At 39.0% G+C, this 26071-nt stretch overlaps 1 protein-coding gene across 3 annotated transcripts; it reads left to right on the forward strand.

Annotated features, from left to right (window-relative positions):
* The first annotated feature begins 32 nt into the window (after positions 1–32).
* ALG5 (ALG5 dolichyl-phosphate beta-glucosyltransferase) lies at positions 33–24215 on the forward strand. 3 transcript variants are annotated; one of them, XM_086612657.1, is made up of 10 exons: positions 33–110; positions 983–1178; positions 2824–2870; positions 3560–3628; positions 4880–4972; positions 6504–6617; positions 7901–7960; positions 11171–11322; positions 22198–22283; positions 23468–24215. In XM_086612657.1, the coding sequence occupies exons 1-10, from the start codon at positions 33–35 to the stop codon at positions 23578–23580; spliced, it is 1008 nt and encodes a 335-aa protein (XP_086468783.1). In that variant the 3' UTR covers positions 23581–24215. The 3 variants fall into 3 exon arrangements, with proteins under 3 accessions (XP_086468783.1, XP_086468793.1, XP_086468803.1); XM_086612667.1 differs by having other exon boundaries at positions 1007–1178; XM_086612677.1 differs by lacking the exon at positions 33–110 and adding an exon at positions 717–735 and having other exon boundaries at positions 1007–1178.
* The last annotated feature ends 1856 nt before the right edge of the window (positions 24216–26071 follow it).

Consider the following 26071-nt stretch of genomic DNA (forward strand, 5'->3'; position numbering starts at 1 on the left):
CCGCCGCCGCAGCGTTCCGCCGGCTGCGCGCTATGGCGCTGCCCCTACCCCTATCTCTACCTGACGCTGCGGCGGCTCTGGCGGCCCTGGCCGCCCTCCTCCTCGTCCTGGTGAGAGAGAGCCGCGCCGCGCTCGCGGCGGGCCCGGGGGGCCTCCAGGCTGGGGGCGGTGCGCGGGGCCGCCCTGCCGCCGCCCCCGCCGTGTGGGGTGGGGGTGCTCGGCGGCCCCGGGGCGGCCGAGGGGGCTGCGCGGCCTGCAGCGAGCCCCGGACCGCGCCGCGCCCGCGGAGGCGGCGGGGCTGGCCGGGCTGGGGGGCAGCGGCGGTCGCGCCGGGCCGCGTTTCTGCGGCAGCTGGCAGGGCCGTGCTTGTGCGTGAGTTTGTGCGGGGAATGTCTTCTCGCAGGGCGTGGGGGGAAGCGCCTTGTAAACGGGATGGAAATGGAGCGTTTCGTCTCTTTAGTGCGTCTCGTAAAATATCCTGGTGACACGCCTTCGCGGTTGGGAGACCTGTGCGTTTCCGAGTCACTGAAGTACTGCGCAAGTTGGACACCTGGAGAGTGAAATTCTGCCACGTGTGTGGTGCTCCCAAGTAAAAGTACTCCAGAAAACAAGTTCTATCTATTTGTTTCAGCCGTGCAGTTTTGCAAACGCGTTTGCCTGACTACGGCCATGAGCAGTGCCGGTGATTTCAGTGGCTCTGCGGGATCAGAGGCAGCACCGGCTCCTATGGCAGAGGTTACTTGGGGAAGGGGCAGTGGGGCTTGGGTCACGGCCTTGGGGGCACCTACATGCTTTGCAGGTGGAAACATCAACAAGCCAATGATGCTGGGAGTGGTCACAGTAGGTGAAACGGAGTAATCAAATGATATGAGAAGTAATTTGTTTAGTGGACAAAACACTGCACCATTAAGCCCTCTCATTACTGAAATATAGTTAATTGCCCCTTGTGGCACATTCAGCAGCTTTAATAGAATGCTCAAAGATTTTTCTAATTTCTTTTTCACAGATTTGTGTGATTGCTCATGTAACTGCCATAAAAATGCCAACACTTCACCGACATGAAGAAGAGAAATTCTTCATAAATGCCGAAGGCAGGAAAGAATCTGTTCCAAGTATACATGATCCCCCTACAAAGGAACTCTCTGTTGTTGTGCCTTCGTACAATGAGGAAGACCGGTGTAAGATTTTTCTTGTTTTGAGAAAAATAAGAAAATCTAACTGTTGTTACTCTAATAATGCAGAGGTCAGTTTACGTTAGCAGTAGATTCCGGCAGGCCATGTTATGTATCTGACTTTGGACACGGTTTCCAGAAAACAGTTCAAGTACATTGGATTTCAAAATTAAGACGTTGTATAACTTGATTTCTGCTGATAAAAATAGCATTGGGCTCATGTAAGAATCCTCTTTATTTTAATGAAGTCCAGCAGAACGGCTGCTCATTGCCCCTGTAAATGCTGTAAGGCAAAAAGTAGAAGACTTCTAAAATTGATTTGAGGGCTTCCCACTCAGTAAACAACAGCAGCAGCTTCAGACAAGCAGAAAAAAGGGTGATCTCATTGGTTTCTGTTTGACTTGACCTGAGTACATAATACTAAAAAGTGAAGGCTTTCAGATGCAATAGAAATAATCAAGCTCTAAAGCTGTATTTGGAGTTGGCGTAGTAGCACACATTGTCATTCCTTTTATTGATGAGTGAAAACCCCGAGCTGTTTGGGATTCCATTAAGAGAGATGTTGACAAATGAATTGGATCTGGACACAAGGCAGGCTTGGCCCTTTCTCAAGTCCAGTGCATTCTTCAGTCCTGGTTCTCACACACCTATTTTCAGTAAGCAAGGTCTTTATATGCTTCCTGTGATTTTCATTTAGTTCTCTGTCTCTTTCGAGGTAGACTAATCGCCTGAGATCATAGAATCATAGAATGGCATAGGCTGGAAGGGACCTTGGAGATCATCTAATCCAACCTCCCTGCCATGGGCAGGGACGCCTCTCAACTAGATCAGGCTACTCAAGGCTCCGTCCAACCTGACCTTGAACACCTCCAGGGAGGGGGCATCCACAACCTCTCTGGGCAATCTATTCCAAAGTCTCACCACCCTCGTACTGAAGAATTTCTTCCTAAGATCTAATCTAAATCTTTTCTCCTTCAACTTCAACCCGTTTCCCCTTGTCCTGTCAGTGGACACTCTTGTAAAAAGTCCCTCCCCAGCCTTTCTGTAGGTTCCCTTCAGGTATTGGAAGGCAGCTATTAGGTCCCCCCGAAATCTTCTCTTTTCAAGGCTGAGATGTGTTCAGGAATGAACATATACTGCAAAGACAGCCATAGGATTGAATGTCTTTCTAACCTGCAGATAAATCAGCTGTGAAAGTTGTGTTCTGTTCAATGGCTGAAGTGTCGTGGCCAGCAGCCTTAATAAAAGAAGTCATGTTACTGACTAGTGTTAGGAATTTCTCTTGTTGCCCTTCTCTGTCAGCCTGCTTAAGTAGATAAAGTCAGTGCTGGCTTCCAGGGTTAGTCATGGAGAATGATTTATGTTTTTTCCCTTTAATATTGGGTAGAGAATTACGTATTTCAAAATGGGAAGTTGATTCTTTAAAATAAATGTTTTATCCTGTCTTACATGTGTGATTTTTTTCATTGCTCTTTTTGCATTCAGAAAGGACAGGACTTAGAGTCGCAGGTGCTAAACTTGTTTATTGAACCTAGTGTTGTACAAATGAGGCAATTTGCTCAGCTTCGCTTTGTGGTCATTTTCTGCTTGCTTGTGCAGGTGCTTTTTGGTGCTTTGTTATAATCTAACCTGATCTCCACTTTTTCTCTAGTGCCTTTTATGATGGATGAAGCTTTGGATTATCTAGAAAAAAGACAGGTATTTTCGTTTACCTTCAAAATTCATCATCTTTTTATTATGTACAGTAAGTAAGTCATCTGTTCACTTTGTTATTTTGGTATGTATTAAAACAGTATTACTTAGCCACTTCAAAGTAATACTTCTGTCTTTTACCAGTTATTTTTAGATCGAATGCCAGAAGGTATTTTTAAATTAAACAAAAATTTAATTTACTGCTATATGATGAAAAATCTTTGAATGCATGATATCTCTGCAAGACAGAGATTAAGGATTAACCATACATTTAACTTTCTAAAGTAAATATTGGTTTGTTCCAACAAGTTTTTTAAGCATCTTTTCTTCATTAGGATATGTTCTCTGGGTAAGAAGCCCATTGTGAAGGTTTGTGGGTTTTGTTTTGTTTGGGTTTTCTTAACAGTGGTAGTGTTCTGAGCTTTCATCTTTTAAAACTAGATGGATTTTTCAGTTCTAGGTGGTAGCTGAGGAAAACTAGGACAAGCCAATGTAATGGAACAGGCATCATATATGGCAAGATTTTTTTAATTATAATTACCATCTTTAACAAAATTATTACGTCATATTGGTGCCTGTCAACAAGCATGAATGAGTTGGAAACTGCTAGGGAGAAAAGAATGCTGATGTTTGAAAGACCTACTGCCTACTTAAGAAATAGGATGAAATGCATTATTTCTGTTTTTATTTTCAAGAAACGAGATCCTTCCTTCACTTACGAAGTAATAGTGGTTGATGATGGTAGTAAAGATCAAACCACAAAGGTAAGAAAAAGAGGTGTCTTACCAAGTAATCAGAGGTGTGGATTTTTGTACCGCATTTGTGAAATGTGACAGTGTATTGCCTTTACGTTTTGGTACTTGAAGTAGTTGGCAACTAAAATTCATGTTTCTGAATACTTTCTGTCATTGTCCTGTATGCACTGTGGATGTCACATACACACATGCATACACATACGATTCTTTTGTAAATACCAATATTCTCAATTGGCAGCTGTGACAGCCGTTTTCCTGTACCAGAAATTATGAAAATTCTAATCTTAACTTCAACAGATTTCTTACGAAATATTCTACACGTGCATAGTGATGCAAATATGAACTTGAGGAAGCTAAAAGCCTTTTAAAATAGCTGATTCATACTGTGATTGATGGAACAGCTGATGTGTTGTATAGCTCTTTCCCATACCCTTCCTGGCGTTGTTCATTTAAAAATTCCAGTGCTGCTAGGAGCATTGTCAAAATAGTTCTGCGTTCCTCTGCTTCAACTTTGATGTATGTTACTGGAGAGGAAGGCTGGCCAACTTGAGCGTTTTTTTGCTACTGCTTGGAAGATGTTTGAGTTAGCTACGATAATGAGTGCTGCTTTTTCATTTGCTTCCCTTAAGCTTGTGCATTAAGGATTGCTCGCATATATTTTTGGCTGCTTTGTATTTCTTCTAGCATCATTTCTAGCTGAGCACACTATGGCCATGGGCCTCTGGACTCAGAAGGACTTACGACAACCTTTAGAAAAAAATAAAGGAGAAGACTCATGCTTTCTCTTCCCCTCAACATGGAAGAAAATGTGCACGTCTCTGCAATGTGATTAGGTTTTTAGATCACTGCGAATTTTTGTTTAAAACCACAGATAGCAGCAAGATAAGTGAGAAATAGCTAGCAGTAGTAGAAAATTATTTTTGTTTGATTAACTATTGGTGTTGGTATAAAAGGTCTGCAATAGTATGATATAAATTACGTTAGTATTGAGTTTTTTGGACGTGGGTGAATGGGGTTTACGATTGTGTGAGGGAATATCCTGTTCTTATTGAACATGACTAGCTTCAGTCTTCCTGCATTGACTGTGAACTGGTTTTTATTTTCCCAGACTCCTCCAGCAAACACTGGCAATGTATTTGTGCCGACTGAAGTGGTTATAGCTCTGTGCTATTAATTTATTTTAAAAAAAGGGTGAGCAAATGTAAACTTCTACCTCGATTCCTGTTTTTGTTTTATGCTGGTTTTTTGTGTGTCTGTCAGGTTGCAATGAAGTACTGCAAGAAGTATGGAAGCGACAAAGTGCGAGTGCTTTCTTTGGTAAAAAATCGAGGGAAAGGAGGAGCAGTCAGGATGGTAATTGATACTTTTGTCTCCTTCTCTGTCTGAACTACCTGTGCCCAAACATGCAGAAGATGGAGCTGTGCTGACTGACGTTTTGAATTCAATGCATTTACAAAATGATGATCAGAAAACTGAGTACAGGTTCTATAAATTAAGGCAGAAACTTTTTTCAAAATAAGCTTATTTTAGATCTTGGAAACAGTATTTTCTTTCCAGGAATATCAATAACAAAGAATTTTTTTTAATGAGAATTCAAACAAACAAAAAAAGTTTGACTTGAATTCCATATTCCTGTTAGTTCCACTTAGAAATAGGCTTGAGTTTAAAAAACAAATAAACAAAAAAAAAAGTTTACAGATTAAAGTAAAGCTTTTGTAGAGAAAATACAGCTAAATTTGCAAACATTGCTTTCCAGATCATAGTTGTGGTTTTAAAAATGGCTAATGAGCAAACACTCTCATACGGCTAAGATTGTGTTCACTGAAGCCCACTGTTGTCACCCATGCTACCACTACAATTTACGCTTTCGCATATTAATTTTCACATAGATATTATCATAAAATCATCATGTTCTAAAAATAAAATAACTATTGCACATTTAGGAGGAACATTTTTTTCTTGAGATGAATGACACGTTTTATGTAAGAGTGGTGTCATTTATGGGTTATCAGTGACTGTATTTTAAGCTCTGTCTTTACTACGTCAATTTAATTTTTGTGTGATACACAAATAACTACAGCAAATGGAGAGAATATGAAAGTGTGGAGGGATATAATTTTTTAAGTTATTCCAAGAGAAGGAGAATGATTCTCTGCATGATACAGTTTTGCACTGCAGAGTGTAGAGTGGATGTGTTTACCACTACTTCCTTGACAGGTTTTTCCAAAGTCACACATGTGTGATTATGACAGCACGTTTGTCAAACCCACTGCTAATTGTTTTCCTGTCTGAACCTGTTTAAAAATTGTCACATATCTCTGACCAAGAATATGGCAAAACAGGCTGTCACTCCTGATGCATCACAAATGTTTTGCAGCGATACTGTGACTTCAGACTTATTTCCCAAAACTAATTTAAGGTTCTCTCTTGAATTCTCTTGAAAAAAATGTTAGGAAAAAATAGCACTGCATCCTCCTTTCCGTAGCTCAGATGACAAAGAATAGCTATCCAGTGCAGCTGCTAATCACTGCTTCTTTTTGCTCCCCTGTAGAGCTGACTGTAGCAACTTGTTGTCTCTCATGATTTTTGTTTGTAAAGCTTTTAGTTTGTAAGCTTCTCAGGAGCAGCATTGTTAACTTTTCGTGTTCACGCATTGTCTGTCACTGTGGGACACTATGCAGTGTGCCAAGTTTCCAAATGTTGTTACAATACAAATTGATAAATTGTTGTTAGTAGCAGAAATACTGAGACTCGCCTGTTGTGTTGAATCTTTGAGACACCGCTCTTCTAGTGACTGCATCAGGTTTTTGTAGTGTCTTGCAGCTAACTTATGTCAAATACTGGTTTTGAAGGTGTTGGTTTTTATTGACTGTTTTGATTGCAGGGTGTCTTTAGTTCTCGGGGGAGAAAAATTCTTATGGCTGATGCAGATGGAGCTACAAAATTTCCAGATATTGAAAAAGTAGAAGAAGGTCTAAAAAATCTTCAGCCATGGCCTGTGAGTATAGATTATCAGGAATTTAGTTTAATATGCATGTATACAGATTAATTTTTATAGTTGTCTTCGATTTGAGTTCTTTGAAACCCGGTTGAAGATCTAGGTGTGAATCTGAAGACCTAGGTGTAAGCTTAGGAGCTTCAAGAATAGTCTTGTCAGGAGGTAGCTTCCACAGGGTTCTTAGCTGCTTTGCATTCACTGTGCCTATTTCAATACAGTACATAATGTTCTATTTACCATTCTTTGAGGTTGTTCTACTCTGCATAAATACCATGTGTTGCCTACTCAGTTAAAAAACAATTTTTCTTTGTATTTTATTTATACTTGATGTCATCGGTTATACCTTTAAGGATGCATCTTAATTTCACTCTGTTTTTCAGAGGTTCTGTTTTCTCAGAGTTGTTAGTCTAATGACAGTATTTGCGAGAACTTTTGTTGCAAACACAAATTCAAAAACCCGTGGAACAAGACTTACTCCCCGGATAGTCATGCTCTTTTGGGTGCTTGACTTGAAAGAGCTGAGGTTTATTTTCTTCTTAAATGCAGAACGGTGAGGTTCTTGTAGCTTGTTTCCCGAGATGCCAGAAGCCATGCGCAGCCTTCCAGCGGGAGCTGCGAGGGATGCGCCTGTGTCAGGAGTGGCAGTCTGCGAGCGCTGGAGCCATGGGGTGGCGGTGTTTGCCTGACGCTCTCCGCTACTCCTGCTGGTTCTCCAGCAGCTGTTCTGCACTCGTATATAGCAGATCTGAGGGATTTCATGTGAGAAGTAGTAGCATGAGAATAATTTCAAATCTTCTGTTTCGATCACTTCTTTTGATTTAATTCAAAATGATGTTGTTGGCTGGAACCATGGCATTTTATTTGTTTGAAGGCATGTTAGTGAAACAAGTACTTTATTCTGTTATCCTTTCCACAGCGCAATATTTAGGGTAAACATATGTTATGTCATTAAGTGCCTAGGAACAGACATCTGTGTTCCTGTGCTGTTCAACACGTTTACTGGATGCACACCTCAGAAAAGCAGTGTAAGATAAACCAGACCTGAATAAATTACAGTAATTTGTATGCACCGTATGAAAAATGTGATAAACTTTAGCTGATCTGTTAGTCGTAGAAAAGATTTAGTTTTAACCTCAGAATCTATCAGTAGAAAGAGTGCAGCTACAGGAAGCAGAAAAATATACTGCTTTGAAGTTTTTCTTGCACAGTTCTCAACAGAAGATTCCACTGATGCAGAAAATGTTAGTTTAAATAATAACTCTTTAATTTGTATTCCTGTGCAGAACCAGATGGCTATTTCCTGTGGTTCTAGAGCTCATCTGGAGAAGGACTCAATAGCAAAGGTTTGTTTTCCTTTTCTGCTGTGTACTAATACTCAAATACTTCTATTATTTGATTCTGCTCTATAGATTTTACAATTAAATAATCACTATTTGTAAAAGAATGGAAGCTAAAGAATAGGAAAAGCTTGTCATAAGTGTAGCATACGCTCCATCATATGCAAAGGATGCATTCTAGATTTCAAGCACTTGAACTGGTTTCAATTAGTTTTCTAATCTATGGATTTCATTTCCCGAGTTGAAAACATCTTACAAGCAGAGCGTCTGATCCCTGACACAATTGGTAGGTAGTACCCAGTACTGGGGCTGGAGAAGAAGGCAGCTGATGAGTTCATCTTTATTGAGTCTCTTCCAGTGTGAGAGCTTGATCTGCAGATCTTGAGACCTGTTTAAAATGAGTTAGTGATAATTAGTGGCAAACTGTTTGAAGAGTGTCTCAATTCGTGGGAAAGTACTGTAATTTTTCTGCATTACTCATAGTAAAACTTTGGAGTTTTGAACGCGCAGACAGTACTGTTCTGTGTGTGGCTCTTGTGGAATAAACAGTGATGCACAGGCACACAGTCTTATCTTGCATCTGGTTTTCTGATGTCTTGGCAGACAGTAGTTGACAAAGCACAGGCATGGAACTTGTATTGCAACAGACGCATTGCTGGACTGATTTTTTCAGCATCATTGGGTGTGCTCATCATGCTGAATGTTCTCAAGAGTAAGCTTTGTTTGTGCTGATGTTTAATACTTGAAATGATTCTAAAATACAACTAAAATACGCAACTACTAAAATAGTTACAAAAGTTCAAAAGAAATTACATTGGTAATGTGCAGCCCCTGGTAGATCTTTTTTTTTTTTTTTCTGCATTATCAGGTAATATTGGAGTCTTTCACTGGAAAGAGTTCTTGTAAATGCTGCTGCATGTTTGTTTGCATCCTCACAGAAAAGAACAAATCCAAAATCTTCATCATAATCAGAAATTAGGATAAATCTTTGAGATGGTGCTTGCATGCTTGTAGTCTAGAGTGTACCATTTGCGGTATTTGTCAGCTGTGCAGCTAGTGTATCCTGGAAATGTTGCTATTACATGGAGACCATGTAGCTGATAAATTTGAGCTCAGAAAAAATGCTTCATTGTATGATGAGGTACTGAATATAGATAAGCTTCCTTCAGTGCATTCATATTTCATCTTTGAAGGACTTGCTACGTGAAGGAGAGGAATTAGAAAAGGACTGTATTTTTTAATGCAAAGGTACAGCTTTTAGGATGTGTCCATCCTTTGCTTCCTTTGCTTTCCGTTCCCCGTATTGCTGACTTTCTGATAAAGGAATCACCAGCTGGTTAGGCAGTACTGCTCTGTTTGAAATGTGTAGCCCATTTTATTACCCAGCTGTTGCTAGATTGGAAAGGAAAGACTGCCTGTACCATACTGGGAAGAGACTGTTGTGTCATGCAATAGATATAAAAAATTGCAGAACAATCTCTGAGATGGGATTTCTCTCTGAGCTTAGTGGCATCTAAAACACTGTGAATGAAGCTGTGATAAGCAACCATATGGGGTTTATTAAGACCAGAATTTCAGCCTTCAGTCCAGTCTCAAGACATCATGGATTCTATTTTGCCTCCAGAATTGTTAACATACTTTAATGAATCCATAGTATGACATACATAAATAGTCTTGGGTGTGATGAACATAACCCAGGAACTCCCCTTTGTGAAATAAGGGTGCAGTTTCACTGGCTGACAGTCATGCAGCCTCTTAGAGCCTCCTTTTTGGGACCACAGCCTTGTGTTCTTGGTCACACAGTGTTTCACCTTCACCAAAAGAACCAAAGAATCCACACCAGATCCACCACTAGCCTAGGGCTAGAGCACTTTTCTGAGAGGCACAAGCTATGAATTTGAATTTCCTTAAGCCAAAGGCCATTACATAATAAACTGAGCATCTTCTCATTTTTCAAGTGAGATTTGAAATTATTAGCTTTAAAGGCATCTCTTATCACCCAGAGCAGAGATGCTTACCAGTTAAATTGTTGGCTCCTAAAGATTTTGCGTAGTATTTGGCTTGCAGTCTTAGATACAATCACCTAAATTGAGCTTAAGACCAGCAGTGAGTTTAGAAGCGGTTTGTGGATCAGGATTCTAGTTGTTTAGGAGCTGCCTCAAACAAAAGACTAGGAGGCACCTCTGCAAACCCGTATTCCAGCCTCTGGGTTCCATGGACAAACTTATCTATATGATTATTATGTCAAGGACAAAAGTGTAACCAAAGAGTAGGCTGGGAGAACATCTACCAGGAGCATAAAATCTATTGTGAAAGCAAAAGAACAAAAGAGGTGACTGTGTAACATCGCTGGAACTATAAAATGAAGTATTATCTTGCACAGCAGCCATTACTTTAGTCCTGTTTTCACTTGGTCCATCATATACTGCAAAAAAGTCCATGCTTTAATTGCATTCCCTTAAGTGCCTTAAAATGGTATGTGCAAGCTCTGGAGAAAATTCAGTCTTGAATGAAAAAGTGCGTGGCAAACATCAAGAGATGCTCCCATTGTGTTTTTTTTATAATATAAAACTTTTTTTTTTTAAACTTGTGTCAGAGTAGCAGCTGGAACTTGTTTAGTTTTTAGTGTGTATTCTTAAGAGTAGCAGTCTTTATGCAGTCCTGCTGGCTTATTCTCTATTGTTTGTCCTGGTAATTTTTTAATTTGTTGGACCCGTTCAACCAATTTTTAGGAAAACAACAGGACTAGACAGAGGAAAAAAATAGCTTGTAAGTGTCAAGTAGAGTGGAGCATGTAGTGTGCCATATCTCTCCTCCTTCACTCTTCTTTTCCTGGGGGAATTCCCAGAGAATCATGCGGAAGATACTATGGCTGTCCCACTCATTAATAGAAATACAGGTGCAGGTTCCTGCTCCACTTAACTAAGTCGTCATCCAAAATGAAAAGCTGCTCTGAATTAGGGAAAGCAGAAAAAAGACTTCTCATATCCTAGGCCAGTGTACTAACCATGTGCTCGACTGGCAAGTCTTTCCTTTTTAGCTGTAGTTTTGTTTCGCTGTAACAATTGAAAAGTTCTGGTTTCATTCCAGTGCAAAACAAAAACAGTTTACCAACTTTGAAAGCTATCACGAAACAGGATTACTGTCCTGTAAGCCAGCTCTGTTCAAACATTTCACTTAAATGAAACCATCTAACTCCTTGCCTTTTGTCCACAGCGCTCTTACTTCCGAACTCTTCTGATGTACGGGTTCCACTTCCTCGTGTGGTTTCTCTGTGTCAAAGAGATCAGGGACACGCAGTGCGGATTTAAACTTTTAACCAGAGAAGCTGCCTTGCGGACTTTCTCAACGCTTCATATAGAACGCTGGTAAATTCTTTCTTTTTTGTTGGTGTTTTTCCTCATTCAGCATGGTTTTGAAAAAGTAATTTCCATATTGCAGCTACTATGAAGCATGTGATGTCTGTGTATAAATCCTTGCTGGTCAGTTTAACCAACTATAGTGCTGCTTGCATGGCAATTTAGATTTCTTGTTATGCTAAAATATCCTGGTAATTGCTAGGAATTCTGTTTTATTATTAATATATACTTCAGGAAATAGTTGAGTATTTAATTTTATTCTTGTGATGATAGGGAGAAGGGGAACAAATGGACTTAGTGAATTTTGTTTTTAAAATAGCGTCCAACGTAAACTGCAAGAAGGATTTCAAGACTATGTCACTGAGATTTTTGGGTGGCAACAATTGACTCCTTGCAAGTCCATTTTACTTCGGCGTGTGGTATAGAAAGAGTTATGTAATACTAAGCAGGACGTTTTGGTTTTGCCTTGTCAGAGCAATCAGTAACTGATTAGAAGAGAGGAGCAAGTAAAAAAAAAAAAATCCGAGTAATCTTCTCTCTTCACTTCTAAAAGAAATTCCAAACAAACGTTTTTTTATTGTATTGTAACTACTCCCTATTCGTGAGAGTCCTATCTCCTATTACAGATATGAGCCATGCAGGCAGAGTAAGAAATAGAGAGAAGCTCTTATTGGGATAAGGAAAGTTAAGTTACTAATCCTATTCAAAACTTTTGTCAGTCAATTTTTGTGCATTACAACCTCACAATTCAGTACTCCTTAACCAAAACATTTTACCTAAAATCCATGTCTGAGATGTTGGTAATTAGTGAAGGCTCAAAGTGAAAGGAAATGCCTACTCTTTGCTCATTTTCTTGCTAGAGTAATTCATGAAAGGACTATTGATAGATCTCATTTAAGACAGTAGAAGATGATACATGATCTTTGAATTACTTTAGAGTTCTCTTTCATTATACATTAGCTAGAACAGTTCCCTTATGAGAGTGATACAGTCATGACTACTGTTACGGGACTGAAACACTGTTTCTGCACAAATACCATAATTTCTGTAAATTTCCTACTCCACAGCTGTTACTAAAAAGGATGACTCAATTAAGTATGATCAAATCTTTTCAAACTATTGTCTTCATCCAAGAAATTCTCTCATGGGCTACTGCTTGCTTACAGGGAACAGAATTTCTGAATAATGTTTCCATACAAAAATGTGTGTAATCCTACAGTCCTAGTCAGTTCCAATACATCCAGTTTCAGGTTGAGCTTTGGCAATGACAGTTGAGCTATATTGCTTCTCCAGAATGGGGTCTCAAATTTAGTGTTTGGGCACACGAATCTCATGCAGAACGTAGAGCTTCTGATGAATTGAATCTGGAATTGTGAGCAGTCAGTGTTTAGAAAGTCACTTTCCTGGCTGAGTGGTTTGCTTACTACCCTAAAGAAAACTATAGCTGAGCCAGAAGTATGATTTGTGCTGCTATCTCCAAAACCAAACTTGATCTATAAAGTTCTGCTAATTTCATATACAGGAATTTTCTAAATACATGGTTAAACACATCTGTAAGGTCCAGAGTGTACATCTCAAAATTACCCTTTTTAACTTCACTTTAAAAATTAAGTGCTTCAAGAAGAAACACTGAAAGAAATTAATTAGGACAATCAGTTTAATCTGTAAAAATGCTGTCTTCCATCTTACTCTGTTTTAAACTGAAGATTTGTAACATAATTGCACTTATTGGTCAGACCTATTATGCAAAGTGTTGAGTGTGTTATTAAAAAATATTAACAAGGTTTCTTCTGCCACTCAGCTTCTCTAGCAACAAAGGAGCAAAAAAGTAAAAATAATTGTGCTGTACCTCATTATCCAGGAATAGAGGCAAGGAAAAAGGGATGTTGCTAACTTATTTTATAGTAATTATATTGCTCATGTGGAACACACCAGATCTTCATGTCTTGGTGTATTAATTCATTGTGCTTATATGTGCTGCTATAAGATGAGCCTTCTATTCTTGCTCTTTTATTTACAGTAATCCATAAACTAATCCCCTGAGTGTTTTCTTATTTATCTAAAATGTACTGGTTAGTGATGAAGAATGTTCGTTTTGTTTGTCAAGAAAAGAATAACTCAAATTCTTCCAGTGAACAGCTCTTCAGATATTTCCAGGTTACAAACTTGCCTAAAAGAGCAATAGTTTTTTCTTTTTTTTTTTCATTTGGTTTAATTTTCTGTCAAAACAAGCAATATATTGCCTGTTTTTATCCTTATCTGGCCTTCAGCAGTTTCTGTGCTTCCCTGCCTTCGTTTTCATACTTGCTGGCTGATTTAAACTATATCTGACATAACAGTAGAGATTTCAAGATTGAAAGCTTTGGCAAGTTTTGTGGAAACTGAAACCCCTGTAGAGGAGATAAACTCAGATTGTTGCCAGTGCTGAAGAAAAAAACTACAATAAGGACTCAAAAGTTACTTGTCAGCTTCTCAGCTAGCCATTTAGCATGTGTAACTGGAAGATAACATGTCAGTGCACAAAACAGAGTACTGTCCCTTTCCCAGTTAATATTTATAAGATCTGGAAGTAAACTGGGAGATGTGGAGATATAAGTATGCGGGGAAAATGGGTATATTAAAGGAAACGGTAGTCATAAGTGAAATGTCTGTGTTGTACAGATAGTTGGGATAATAGCAGTTGGAAGTTGTATAGGGACATCAAACATTTATCCCATAGAACCATACATTGGATTCCTTTTTATGCAATAATGTAAGAAACTGAAATAGCCCAATGATGGAAATTTCTTATTTTAAGCAAAACTGGCTCCGAATATCTTTCCATTACATAGCATATATGTAAAAAGGAAAAGAAAAACTGCTTAGATATTATGCCATGGAGTTTCTGTATGTATCATGAGTATGAAGATGTAAGAAGAAGAAATAGTAGTCAGTGTTAAATTTCTGCTGACCTGAAACAATGGGGAGTCCCTGACTGGGTCACAGAATAGCTCATTCATACTGAGACCATCAGCAAGGGGTTGCAGAGAAACCACTATCTTGATACTGGACAAGAGTCTCTGAAATCTGGGTTTATTACCCCCTCTGCATCACTGCACTGGGACTATTTGACATCTGAAGAAATTTTTATTCTTTTTGAATCTTAAAATCCCATTAGTGATGTGCAGCTCTGTTATATATTGAAAGAAGTGTTCAGTTCATTTCAGTATGGTCAGTGCTCAGATATTAGAATCATAGAATCACAGAATGGTTTGGGTTGGAAGGGACCTCAAAGATCATCGAGTTCCAACTCCCTGCCATGGGCAGGGACATCTTCCACTAGATCAGGTTGCTCAAAGCCTCATCCAACCTGGCCTTGAACACTTCCAGGGATGGGGCAGCCACAACTTCTCTGGGCAACCTGTTCCAGTGCCTCACCACCCTCAGTGTAAAAAATTTCTTCCTTATATCTAATCAAAATCTCCCCTCTTTCAGTTCTGATTCTTTCAGTATCCTCTTTCTATTCTGGTAATAACAGAGGAGAGCGCTAGAAAATATTCAACAAACAAGCAGAATTTAATAGGATAAAAGCCATCTGAGAGCCAGCATGCTAGTCATTGGGTCTGTCAAGGCCTCCCCTGCTGCTGAACTGGGGCGTGTGGTGAGCTGTTGAAGACAATGAACACGATTTGTTTTTGCAGAAGCCTCTTCTGTCTTGTCTGCTCAATTTTTGTCAGGCTCAAATTTTTTGAGGTACTGCGGTGTTAAGTGAATTCTTATGTGAGGACATAATAAATATTTAGACTAACCATTAATATATAACATATTTACTCATGATGTTAATACGAAACAGCTATAAATTTAACTATCTGATAACTCCTGCCCTGAACTGTTAAGCTTACTGCTCAGTTAGAACATAAACACGCACACACAATGGACAGGATTTGCTTCATCGCATCTAGAATGCATCTACTTGTCATCTAGCCTTGGTTCTTGGACAATAGAAGCAGGGGCAATTTTAGGGTATAATTAATTTCATCCTAGTATAGGCCTCTACAGTATGCAGCTGACAAATGCCTGTTTCCTGCGCTCGACTATAAAGGAACTCTAGACCATTTGTACAGAAGGAGCTCTCTGCTGTCGATGGGTAAATTCGACTCAGCATAGTAGTATGTAGGAAAAAACACGTATCATGTTGCTGGTGCCTCAACTGCATCAAAAGGATAAACTATTCAGTAAATCCTGAAAGTAATGGGTTAGAAGAAAAACATGAAGCAGTTTTTTATCAAAGGCAGCTCAGTTTCTGGGCTGTATAGGCAGTGCTTATTGTTTCTGTAGACAAAAAGCCCAGAGAATTCTTCCCTTCAGATAAAGGAATCCAATAGTGTCTTTGCATATAAGAGACCACCAGTGCTGAATTAGCACTGGGCAGTAGGAGACTCCTCTGAAGTGCTGGATATTGTCAATGCCGCCCCAAAAGGCAGAGCAGTACGTATTCAAGAAATAATACAAGTTTTATTTCTGTGTCTCAGCAGACTGATAACATACCTCATTCAAAAAGCAAGTGTTGGGAGCATGGTCTCTTTGTTAGAAGCTGAGCATCTTGCACTCTGGTAATAGATATGTCAATGTAAACAGCATAACTGTCCTGCTGCGAGGCTGGGCAGACTGAAAGATTTCTGTGTTTCTTTACTTAAGAAGTTATTGGAGATACCAAAAATAAATGCATATGGTGTTTTCAGTGTTTCACCAGCACCACCAATAAAATGGAGTCTTATATTTCCCTATTCACCTTTCATATGAAAACGAAGGGGAGAACATCAAGATCTTCCTTTATATGATCTTATGTTCATCTTTGATAGTTTCAATATTGGTTTAATGGTGAGGAAATAACCCAGTATCAGCTGCATTAAGAATGAAAAACTGATTGCTTAGACCTTCACTTTTTTCTGCTTTCTTCATGCTCTTTCTATTCCAGTTGACATTGAACTGAGTATCACCTTTTAAATGTTAAAAATACTAGAAAACTGAGACCACATTTTTCTTCTTACTGTGCTGAATTTGATTTATAGATGCTTATATTTAGGAAATCTTAAAAGCAAACTGAAATACAGAAGGAAAAATACTGTTTTATTATTATGGTGATAAGGATGATGTAACACTTTTTAAAGAGAGATCAAGATATTTCCTAAAATATTTTGTTAATCTAACCCTAAAGTCTAGTAAGCATTTGAAAATTAATAGATACTAGAAACTGTTTGTATATTTGATACTAAGAAATCATGCTTACATCCTAAACTAGTGGTTTTTTTGTGAGTGTTCTCGTTTACTTTTTTGTTTAACTGTCCTTTGCAGAGCTGGCTGTGTATATACAAGTACAAACCAAACGTTCTTGAAATTTACTTTCTAAATAGCAGAGTTTTGACATTAGTTTGAAATGAGAGCAACCTTTTGAACAGAGAGCATATGCTTTGCATTTTAGGTTCTGAATCCGATTACACGACTAATCTATTTTTCAGAAATGGATGGAGCACATTTTTTAAATTAAAACTTAAAATTAAAAGGGATGTTGTTAAAACATAATAGAGACAGTTGGAATTACTCCCTTGCAGACTCCAAAAGAAGCTCTAGTTCTGCATCTAGAGTCTTGACCTGAGAAATGTAACTGTTTATGCTAAATTTTAATGCACAGGAGGAAAACTGGAAAATTAAATGGTGTCATGGGCAGAATTTTCCAGTCGTAAATTTCATGATATGATTTTTTTTTTTTTTTTTTTTTTTTGTCAGAAGAAATCAAAGTTTTCTTCCAGCCAGAAAAAGTCTTTCCTTACCTAGGAGAACTGGACCTAGCAGTGGTTGCTGTCCTACCTGGAATGTTGATAAAATGAGAGGAAATTCAAAACCCAATTCTACTCCTGGTTTGATTGACATGTTTTTGTAAAGTGGCAATTTATAATGATATTACACAACTCAGCAGATCACTGATTAGATCAAATTGTTGCTATTACTTTTGTCTGTAAAAATTGCCTTGTGCACTGAACAAGCCATGTTGCTTCACATTTAAAACTCAAAAGCTCAATATGAAAAAATCAATGTTTGTTTCTCCACTTTGTCACTAATCTCTCAATGTGAGTCTCTATATAAAAATTACAGAAAAATAGGCATTCATATTGCTAAAAGGATTGAATTTGTTTTTCCTGATTTTGTGTGCAAGAAGTAGAATTGTTTATGAACGTCTAATCAATGCAAAAATATTTTGCTGTTATAACTATGTCTGTTTTGTCTTGTAAAAAAGTCGTGCTCCTGGCAGATCTTTGTGGACTTTCAAAAGCCCCAATACAGCCAGAGCAGTACTGGCAGTCTAACCCTCTTGACATCCTATTTCATTCTTAGACCTCTTTGGCCATTGAAAGTTTTCTCTGCCTATTAAGAGTGTGCTGGAACAACATCTCTTGGGTGTAGAAAAATTCTAAATTCTGGTTAAAACAGTATAACTGAAGGCCTAATTTTGATATTTGAAACACGATATTGGACCAGAAAAAAAAAAAAAGAGTCTTAATGCAATTTAAAATACAGAATAGTTTTTCAGGATAGATATTTTATAAGCTGAAGCATTTTAAGGGTTCAGTTTAAGAATTGAGTTCAATTAAATTCAATTAAACTTGGCGTTCAACTGAATTTTAGCCAGCATCATCTTAAATTGTAACTTAACCAAAAGTACTGCTTAGCATAAACACAACCACATGGAGAAGCTTTTCTCTTTCTGTATTTTACACTTCATGTTTGTGTTAGTTAACACATCATGGATCCACTATTAGAAATAGATGGGGAAGTTGTTCACACCATATATTTTTGGGTGTCTAACTTTGGGTACTTAGATTGGAGCCTAAATTCATTCAGGCTGGAGCCATACTTAGGTATTCGGAGCTGTGTCCCCCCTCCCCAGAGGCACCTGCTTTCTCTCTCTGCAGCGGGATCCTGTGAAGTACATGATGTGAATAATTCCCTGCTGTTTCCAAGAGCGGTTCTGTCACATGTTAACTAGGCACAAGTGGCTTCGTGTCAAGACACATGTATTGCACTCACCAGCTCATCCACTGGTCTTGCTTTGACCTCCTCTGTGGTCGGCTCCAGCTTAAATCCTGACAATGGAAACTCCTGTATGATTCTTCTGTACCATCTGGATCTGGTGGTCTGCAGTATGGATGTAATACTCTCGGTGTATTGAGTACACTGTGGTCTATATTCCCTGATTAACTATTGTGATATGTGTATGAGGTGTACTGGGAAGTGGTGGGGAATAGGGGAAGAAAAAAGGTACCCTAGCGGTATGCTACAAAAATCATTCTCCTTTCAACTTTGAATAGAAGGTTTTTAATTTCAGGATATGTGCACTGTTACACAAATGGCAACACATGTAACAATATTAGTGTTCAACCTGATTCATTCCTGTGCTTTTAATCTTTTACTTTGAGCGCTGTAGTTCACCAAACTGTTTAATGTTATTGTACTGTGATGTATATGCTGACATTCCAGTAATCATTTGTCCATAGAAATTGTTGCAAATAACTATGAGTTCACTAGGCTAATACTTTATGGAGTAATATTTTTAGAGCGGCTCATATAGAATAATTCATCAGGCAATTATTCTGTGTCTCTTAAGATTTTTAGTCAGTTAAGTAGTAAGTATTACAAAATTAGATTTAGTCTTAATACACGACTCATAAACATTCAAAGGTGAATACATGAGGTTTTTGGCTTACAAATGTAAAATGTCAGCAAAATATTAAATACTAAAACTTCAGTAGAAGAGACCATGGCCTAATTAATAAAATAGTATTCAACTATTTCTTTCATTTAAAGAAAACAGTGAAATGGCAAGGCCACATTTATTCCTGTAACAACTTTTGTGACAATTAGAAGGCCTGTGTCCTAATCAAAATCAGATTGACAAAGTGGTTCTAAATTCTCTGTGCACAATAACTGGAATCTCTGTAGATAACCTCTCTTTATGCTGCCTTTGCATGTTTTAATGCTGTCCAGAGTGATACCAATAGCTCTCCTGTGATGTACACATACAGTGTGAGTTCAGGTTGATGGACGTTTGGTAATGATTTCACCAGCAAGCCAGCGTGCTGTGGTCTGTACTTCAGTGGGAACCTCTGTGTATGTGTCACATCTAAGTGCACATTTCAAAGTGGACTTTTATTGTTGCATTCATTAATAGTTTTGCAGAAATGCACTGCACTGCTTAAAAGGAGAGGGTGGCTTGAAGTAGAAGGAAATATCGTAACATCAGATAACATAACATACAAGGGTGTGTAGTGATAGGACAAGGGGCAATGGCTTTAAACTGAAAGAGGGGAGATTTGGATTAGATATAAGGAAGAAATTTTTTATACTGAGGGTGGTGAGGCACTGGAAGAGGTTGCCCAGAGAAGTTGTGGCTGCCCCATCCCTGGAAGTGTTCAAGGCCAGGTTGGATGAGGCTTTGAGCAACCTGATCTAGTGGAAGATGTCCCTGCCCATGGCAGGGGGAGTTGGAACTACATGATCTTTGAGGTCCCTTCCAACTCAAACCATTGTATGATTCTAACATCTGAACCTGGCTAGCAACCTGCTGAAGTATGTTTTTTTGCCTGCTCTTGATCACCTATCTGTCCCTTTCTACCCTTTCTGTAGTGTTAGATGAGTTTACCAATGACTTGAATTCAAGCAACCCTTGAAGCATGAATGAAAAATGTTATTTTTGTTGCATATATTTTCTCCAGTGTCAAAAGATTTTTTTTTTCATTTCAAAAGAAATTTGTCTTGGACTTAGCAGTGAGAATTTATGGTGATTCTAAACTTATGAAGTTATTGAGAGAAAATGTGGACTAGTGTTTAATTGTACTTGACTGCCTCACAGACACATTTTCAAGACCTGTGTAAGCTCGTTTGGAACATCTGTTCCATTGACTTCAAACTGGAAACCTTACCAACAGCTTGGCTAAAACATTTCAAATTCCTTACGATTCAAGGTTTAGTTCCCTGGGAAAAAAACTCTGTGTTTGAATATGTATTGAGTCTAGTAGAAGTCAGATGTGAATGACCATTGACAGTATTTTCCAATACAAACTAGTATTTTTAAAAAGCTTTTTACTGGGGGAGGGAGGCTGCTGCTTAGCTTAAATTCCAATTACTAGAACTAATTTAAGGAACAAGAACATGCCTACTGGCATTTGAAGATTAGAAGAGGGGGGAAAAAAGATCTAGCAATCAATGAATGTAAGCAATTTAACCAAAATCACCAGAATCTTCATAATTGTGATTTGTGTTCACCCTTGTCAGTAGTAGCTACTGGTAGTTTTATATGCTGGTTTCTACATGAGCATTACAAGCTGTAGTTGCCAAAACACTCTTCTAATATGAAAAGCCTTGGTGCCTCAGATCCAGAAGGCCTACTTGAGCGTGCAGTTCAAGCATGAAACACACAAACAATTCTCTGTGCAGAGAACTGAGAGGATTAAAGCATGTTTTGGACAAAGTGGACAGGGGGGAGTATGTGCCTTAGAGAAGGATCACTTCTCCAGTTCATTTTGCTGCACAAACTGCAAACAATTGTGACAGCAAAAAAGGCAAATGTCTTAAGAGGGTTTTTGTGTTGTACATTAGGTGGTCACCAGGTAGAGTACAACTGTTGTTCAGGTTCTGTTATGCACAGTAAAATAAATCACTTCTTAAATCACTTCTGTGCTGCTGCCTTCATTCCTGACTTAGAAAGCACAAGGAGAAAGCATCAGATCAGTGTAAAACCACAGCAGGTAGTTGTCCGCTTTGATGAGCTACTAGAGATGTAGATTGACACTGCACGTTAGACTGCTTGTCTTTAAAAATGTCTAAATCATGATTGTGGCAGAATGAAAAGTGAGCAGTGGTCTGAGCGCAGCATGACATATACCCTCAAAAACAGGACATGGTGAGGTATTTTTGGGTCACAACAATCTGATGCAATGCTGCAAGCTTGGAGAAGAGTAGCTGGAAAGCTGCCTGGCAGAAAAGGACCTGGGGGTGTTGGTCAACAGCCAGCCAAATACAAGCCAGCAGTGTGCCCAGGTGGCCAAGAAGGCCAAGAGCCTCCTGGATTCTATCAGCAATAGTGTGGCCAGCAGCACTAGGGAAGTGATCCTTCCCCTGTACTCAGCACTGGTGAGGCTGCACTTCAAATACTGTGTTCAGTTTTGGGCCCTTCACTACAAGAAAGACTTTGAGGTGCTGGAGCGTGTCCAGAGAACAGCAGCAAAGCTGGTGAAGGATCTGGAGCACAAGTCTTATGAGGAGCAGCTGAGGGAACTGGGATTGTTTATCCTGGAGAAAAGGAGGCTGAGGGGAGACATTATCATTCTCTACAACTACCTGAAAGGAGGTTGTAGCAAGGTGGGTGTTGGTCTCTTCTCCCAAGTAAAAAGCAATAGGAGAAGAGGAAATGGCCTCAAGTTGTGCCAGAGGAGGTTTAGACTGGATATTAGGAAAAATTTCTTAACCGGAAGGGTTGTCAAGTATTGGAACAGGCTGGTGGAGTCACCATCCCTGGAGGTATTTAAAAGACATTCAGATGTGGTGGTTAAGGACATGGTTTAGTGGTGGACTTGGCAGTGTTAGGTTTACAGGTGGGACTCGATCTTCAAGGTATTTTCCAACCTAAATGATTCTATGATTGCAATCTGTATATTGCCTATGTTCTGAGCTGTTCAGTCAGGGAAATTAATTTCCCTTTCATGTGTATCTGGTCTGTAGAGCATTGGTGTTAACCTCATAACAGAACACCAACCTCCTTAAATCAGGCTAGGGATTTAATTAACAGTGCCACCATCTTTCTTCTGGAAACAAGTGTGACTGTATTTGCTCTTTCCTGTTCTCCTTCAGGGCGTTTGATGTGGAACTTCTTTATATAGCTCAGCGCTTGAGAATACCTATAGCAGAAGTTGCTGTCAACTGGACTGAAATTGAAGGTATGGAAATTGTTTGTACTCTTGTAAGATTCCTTACATGTCAATCCAGAATAAAATGTCTGAGGATCTTCCCATACTTCACACAGTTTCGATAACAAACAGCCTTCTTTCTGTACAAATTTTCAATTTCATGTCCTTGCCAGCCTTCTGACATGGCATGGTCCAGGGAGAGTAGATGACGGAGTAGCAAGGGAGAGAAACTCTGCACTCTCACTGGGGACAAAAGTAGGTAGTTACACTGCTAGGACAAAGCACTACTTTGGCACATCCTCGTGCTGTAATGTGTTAAAAAAAATATTGCAATTGTAAAACACTGTGCAGGAAGTCTGACCATCATTGTTTCTTGATTGAACTCCATTTTACTGTGTCTTGCCTTCCAAAATTCTCAGCCCATCTACTAAGGCCTCCTTTAGTGCACCCTCTCTTCTTAAGATGTGATGTTCTTTCAGACCTGTAGGGAGATATCTGTTACTGGCTTACTGGAAAGTATAGCTCCAGACATATTTCTTCATAGCAAAGCCAGCCTAAGAGATACTGCTTGCTTCTGCTCACTTCCTCCCTCCTATCAAATGCAGTTCCTTCTTTTTTTCCCTTTCATGCTTTTTCTTTTTTTTATTCTGAATCTCTTCTCCTCAATACAACCTCTGAATAACAGAAAGTATAATAAACTGCAGTGGTGATGAAGGGTGCAAGCAAGTAGAGAACATCCTAAGCCAATACTAGAGTGCGGTCCCACATGTATATTGCACCTAACTCAAATGTGGAAGAGGGTTTGGTTTCACAGTGTGGGTTCCTTACCTTGCTTGAAGATTGACACATTCATGTTATTGCTGTAAGACAGCAAGTGGTGGTCCTCTTCTCCAAAGTCGCTAAGAAACCATTTGATTAATTATTGGTATTCAAATTCCTATTTACTTGAACAAAGCCTTGTCGCAGAGAAGACTGTGCATCCTGTGACATGCATGGAATTACTGTGCTGCTTGCATGCTAGAATCTCCCACTTATGGTATAGTGTAATTGCTATAAGGTAATAACTTTTGCAATATAAATTTTTATTAATGTTAGGGTCTTGGTTGTGGGGGTGAATGTGCTGAGAATGCAGAGGTTCACGATTAAATGTGCGTCTTGCCGATGCTCATTTTTTCTAACAATGTCCTTCTGATTTTCTTCTTCATTAATCACAGGTTCTAAGTTAGTTCCCTTTTGGAGCTGGCTGCAGATGGGCAGGGATCTTCTTTTTATACGACTGCGATATATGACTGGTGCCTGGCAGCTAGAAACAAGAAAATGTAATTAGGTTATTTACATTTCCCAAATATATTATTATACTTAATGGAACATGAGAACAGTTTCAATCAAGTGAAGTGGTGATGAAAGCTGAGGTAATTCTTCATTGCTCTTGTATGTTTCACTTTTGCAGCATGTATGTGTTTTATAAGATTGTCAGCAGGGAATTTTTACAATGTTTTGAAAAGAGAAAGCATTTCCAAAAAGGTTTTCTTATCTGGTAATCAGGATTTTATTTTATTAAATAGTAGCTTTAACATGTCTTATAAATTCAAATAAATATATCTGCCTTTGCCTCATCATACATTTGGAATTTCCTTATACGTGTCAGAAAGAGCCACTCTATTCTGCAAGGTGCAATATTGTGTTGTGAATGACCACAACCATTTGTTTCTGTAGTATCTGGAAATTTGTGGCCATGTTGCAGCTTGGAATAATCAATCATGGTTCATGCTGATGTGTGTTTAGATTCAATGTTATGGGAAACATTAAATGTTATGGGAAACTGAATTATAACAGTAATGTTCGTAAGACTGTTATAGGAACTTTCAGTAGTCCCTTGACATTCCAGAGGTTTTTGTCTGAAGCTGAAGTAGTTTGTCTGAGATCAAACTGCAGATCATCTCCAGAATGTAGAAGGTCCAAGAGAAAAAGCATTTTTCATTTTAAAATGTTCGTCTTTTATAAATATGTTTTGTTCATATGTACTAATTAATACTGCATGCTCAAGGCTAGGAGTCCTTGGCATCTCCAAATCTGTAGTGAAAAGGTATGGAAAGCTAATTCAGAGCACACAAAAATGAGACCCAGTGTACACTGGGGCCTGTGCATTAGCAATGCCAATTTTAAGTTTTTATGCTTCAAATGAGATCAGAGAGGGAGGGGTCTCAAGTCTTTCTTAGTGATGTCGTACTCTGTGACAGTGCACAAGTTTCAATAGTGCTTTCAAAAGAGTTGTGGATTGCCAACGAACTAAGCCATTCTTTCAGAAACATGTACAAATTTGAATAGATTTGAAGAATGAACAGTGTATGGTTGTACTTTCACATATGATTTCACTGGTGGTTTTTCTTATTCCTTCTGCAATGCTGAGTTGAGTTTTGCCCCTGTTAGGGTTACCTCAGTTTTCTATAAATTGAAGTGTTGCAATAAATTCTCAAAAAGTATCTTCAGTTTGATTTCGCAGGCTTTATTCTCTTGCCTAGTCCATTTATATCTCTTATCTTTTCTGCAGAATCAGTCACATGACACTTCATTGTCATTGCTAGAATAAAATACCAGCTTCGCAGTTTTGGTAAAGTGAATTGCCCTCATCAACCCTGGACAATGACAGCTCTGCCTATAATTAATGAAAGTTGCCAACCAGTTCTCAAAAGCAGATTCCTAAAATTTTCTTCATGTCTTACCTTAAAATTGAGTTTATTTGAAATTTTAACCAAAATAGCTCATGTTTCTCAAATGGTGAGGTTTAGGTCACGCATTATTTTCTGCATGGTAAGTAAAGATCTGGTGACATCTTCAAACAAATTCTGCTTTTGAATTGGATGCCAAAGCTTGGAAGGGGGATGCTAAATTTATGGGGGTTTTTTTAATTAATTTGTGCATTTTCTACAAAGTTTTTTCAAAACTTTGCAGGTAAACTCTCCAGTAATTCTCTTCTTATTGAGCAGTCTCCTTTAGCAACTCTGCATATGTCATTCCAACAAAATACTTGGTATTTTCCACTTCAGAGATGCAGAGGTAAAGCTAGATTTACCATCTTTGATCTTTGTGGAGTTGGATGCTAGAACTTGTTGGCAGGAAGTTCTCTTATGCTTTCAACAGATTTAAACCATGGATAAAGGTCACTCCATGTCTTCATAGTCCAGAGTCTGCTCTCTGGCTCTGAGGTTGATAGACACGACAGTGGGGTCACATCCGTATGCCTACGTGTCCCTTCTCAGCTGCCTTTCAAAGCAGGCTTGCTACATCTAAACTGTTGGAGATAGTCCTTGACCTGCACTGACTGCCACACTGTGTCCGAAAATATTTTGAGAGCAGGGATAGGCAGCTGTGGGACACCTGGCACAGTGTAGTTCATTTGTGTAGGCATAGCCTGACGTGTTCCATTGCAGTGGGGCTAAAAGCTGAACTGGGATGAAAAAAACCAAAAAGAGTAGACTGAGACAGAAGGATAATGGGGAGAAACAGAAAAGGAGACTGATCTGGGACTGACATTGAAAGCCAGGGAGTGAAATGGAAGATGGGAAGTGCTGAGACTGCATGAGGAATGGGGTGGAACAGCAATTGCCTCGGCAAAGAGTCTGGAACAAGGGAATGGGGATGGAGACAGATCAGTTAAGGATGGAAAAAAGGAAGTGCTGCTAATGAGGGAAGGGGAATCTGAAGGGACTTGCTAAGCCAAGTCCTCCACAAGCACAGAGTTAGGACAGTTCGGATGAACTGCTTAGGGATATGGTTTAATAGGGGATTAGGGACGGTTGGACTGGATGATCTCTAAG

This window comes from Tauraco erythrolophus, chromosome 1, assembly GCF_009769465.1.
Source record: "Tauraco erythrolophus isolate bTauEry1 chromosome 1, bTauEry1.pri, whole genome shotgun sequence".
Lineage (NCBI taxonomy): Eukaryota > Metazoa > Chordata > Aves > Musophagiformes > Musophagidae > Tauraco > Tauraco erythrolophus.

Bases quoted from the DNA above. Each gene is read 5' to 3' on its own strand.
- ALG5 (XM_086612657.1), top strand. From the start codon at position 33: ATGGCGCTGCCCCTACCCCTATCTCTACCTGACGCTGCGGCGGCTCTG. The intron at 111-982 runs GTGAGAGAGAGC...GAATGCTCAAAG, and splicing joins CCGCCCTCCTCCTCGTCCTG to ATTTTTCTAATTTCTTTTTC. The intron at 2,871-3,559 runs GTATTTTCGTTT...TTTATTTTCAAG, and splicing joins ATTATCTAGAAAAAAGACAG to AAACGAGATCCTTCCTTCAC.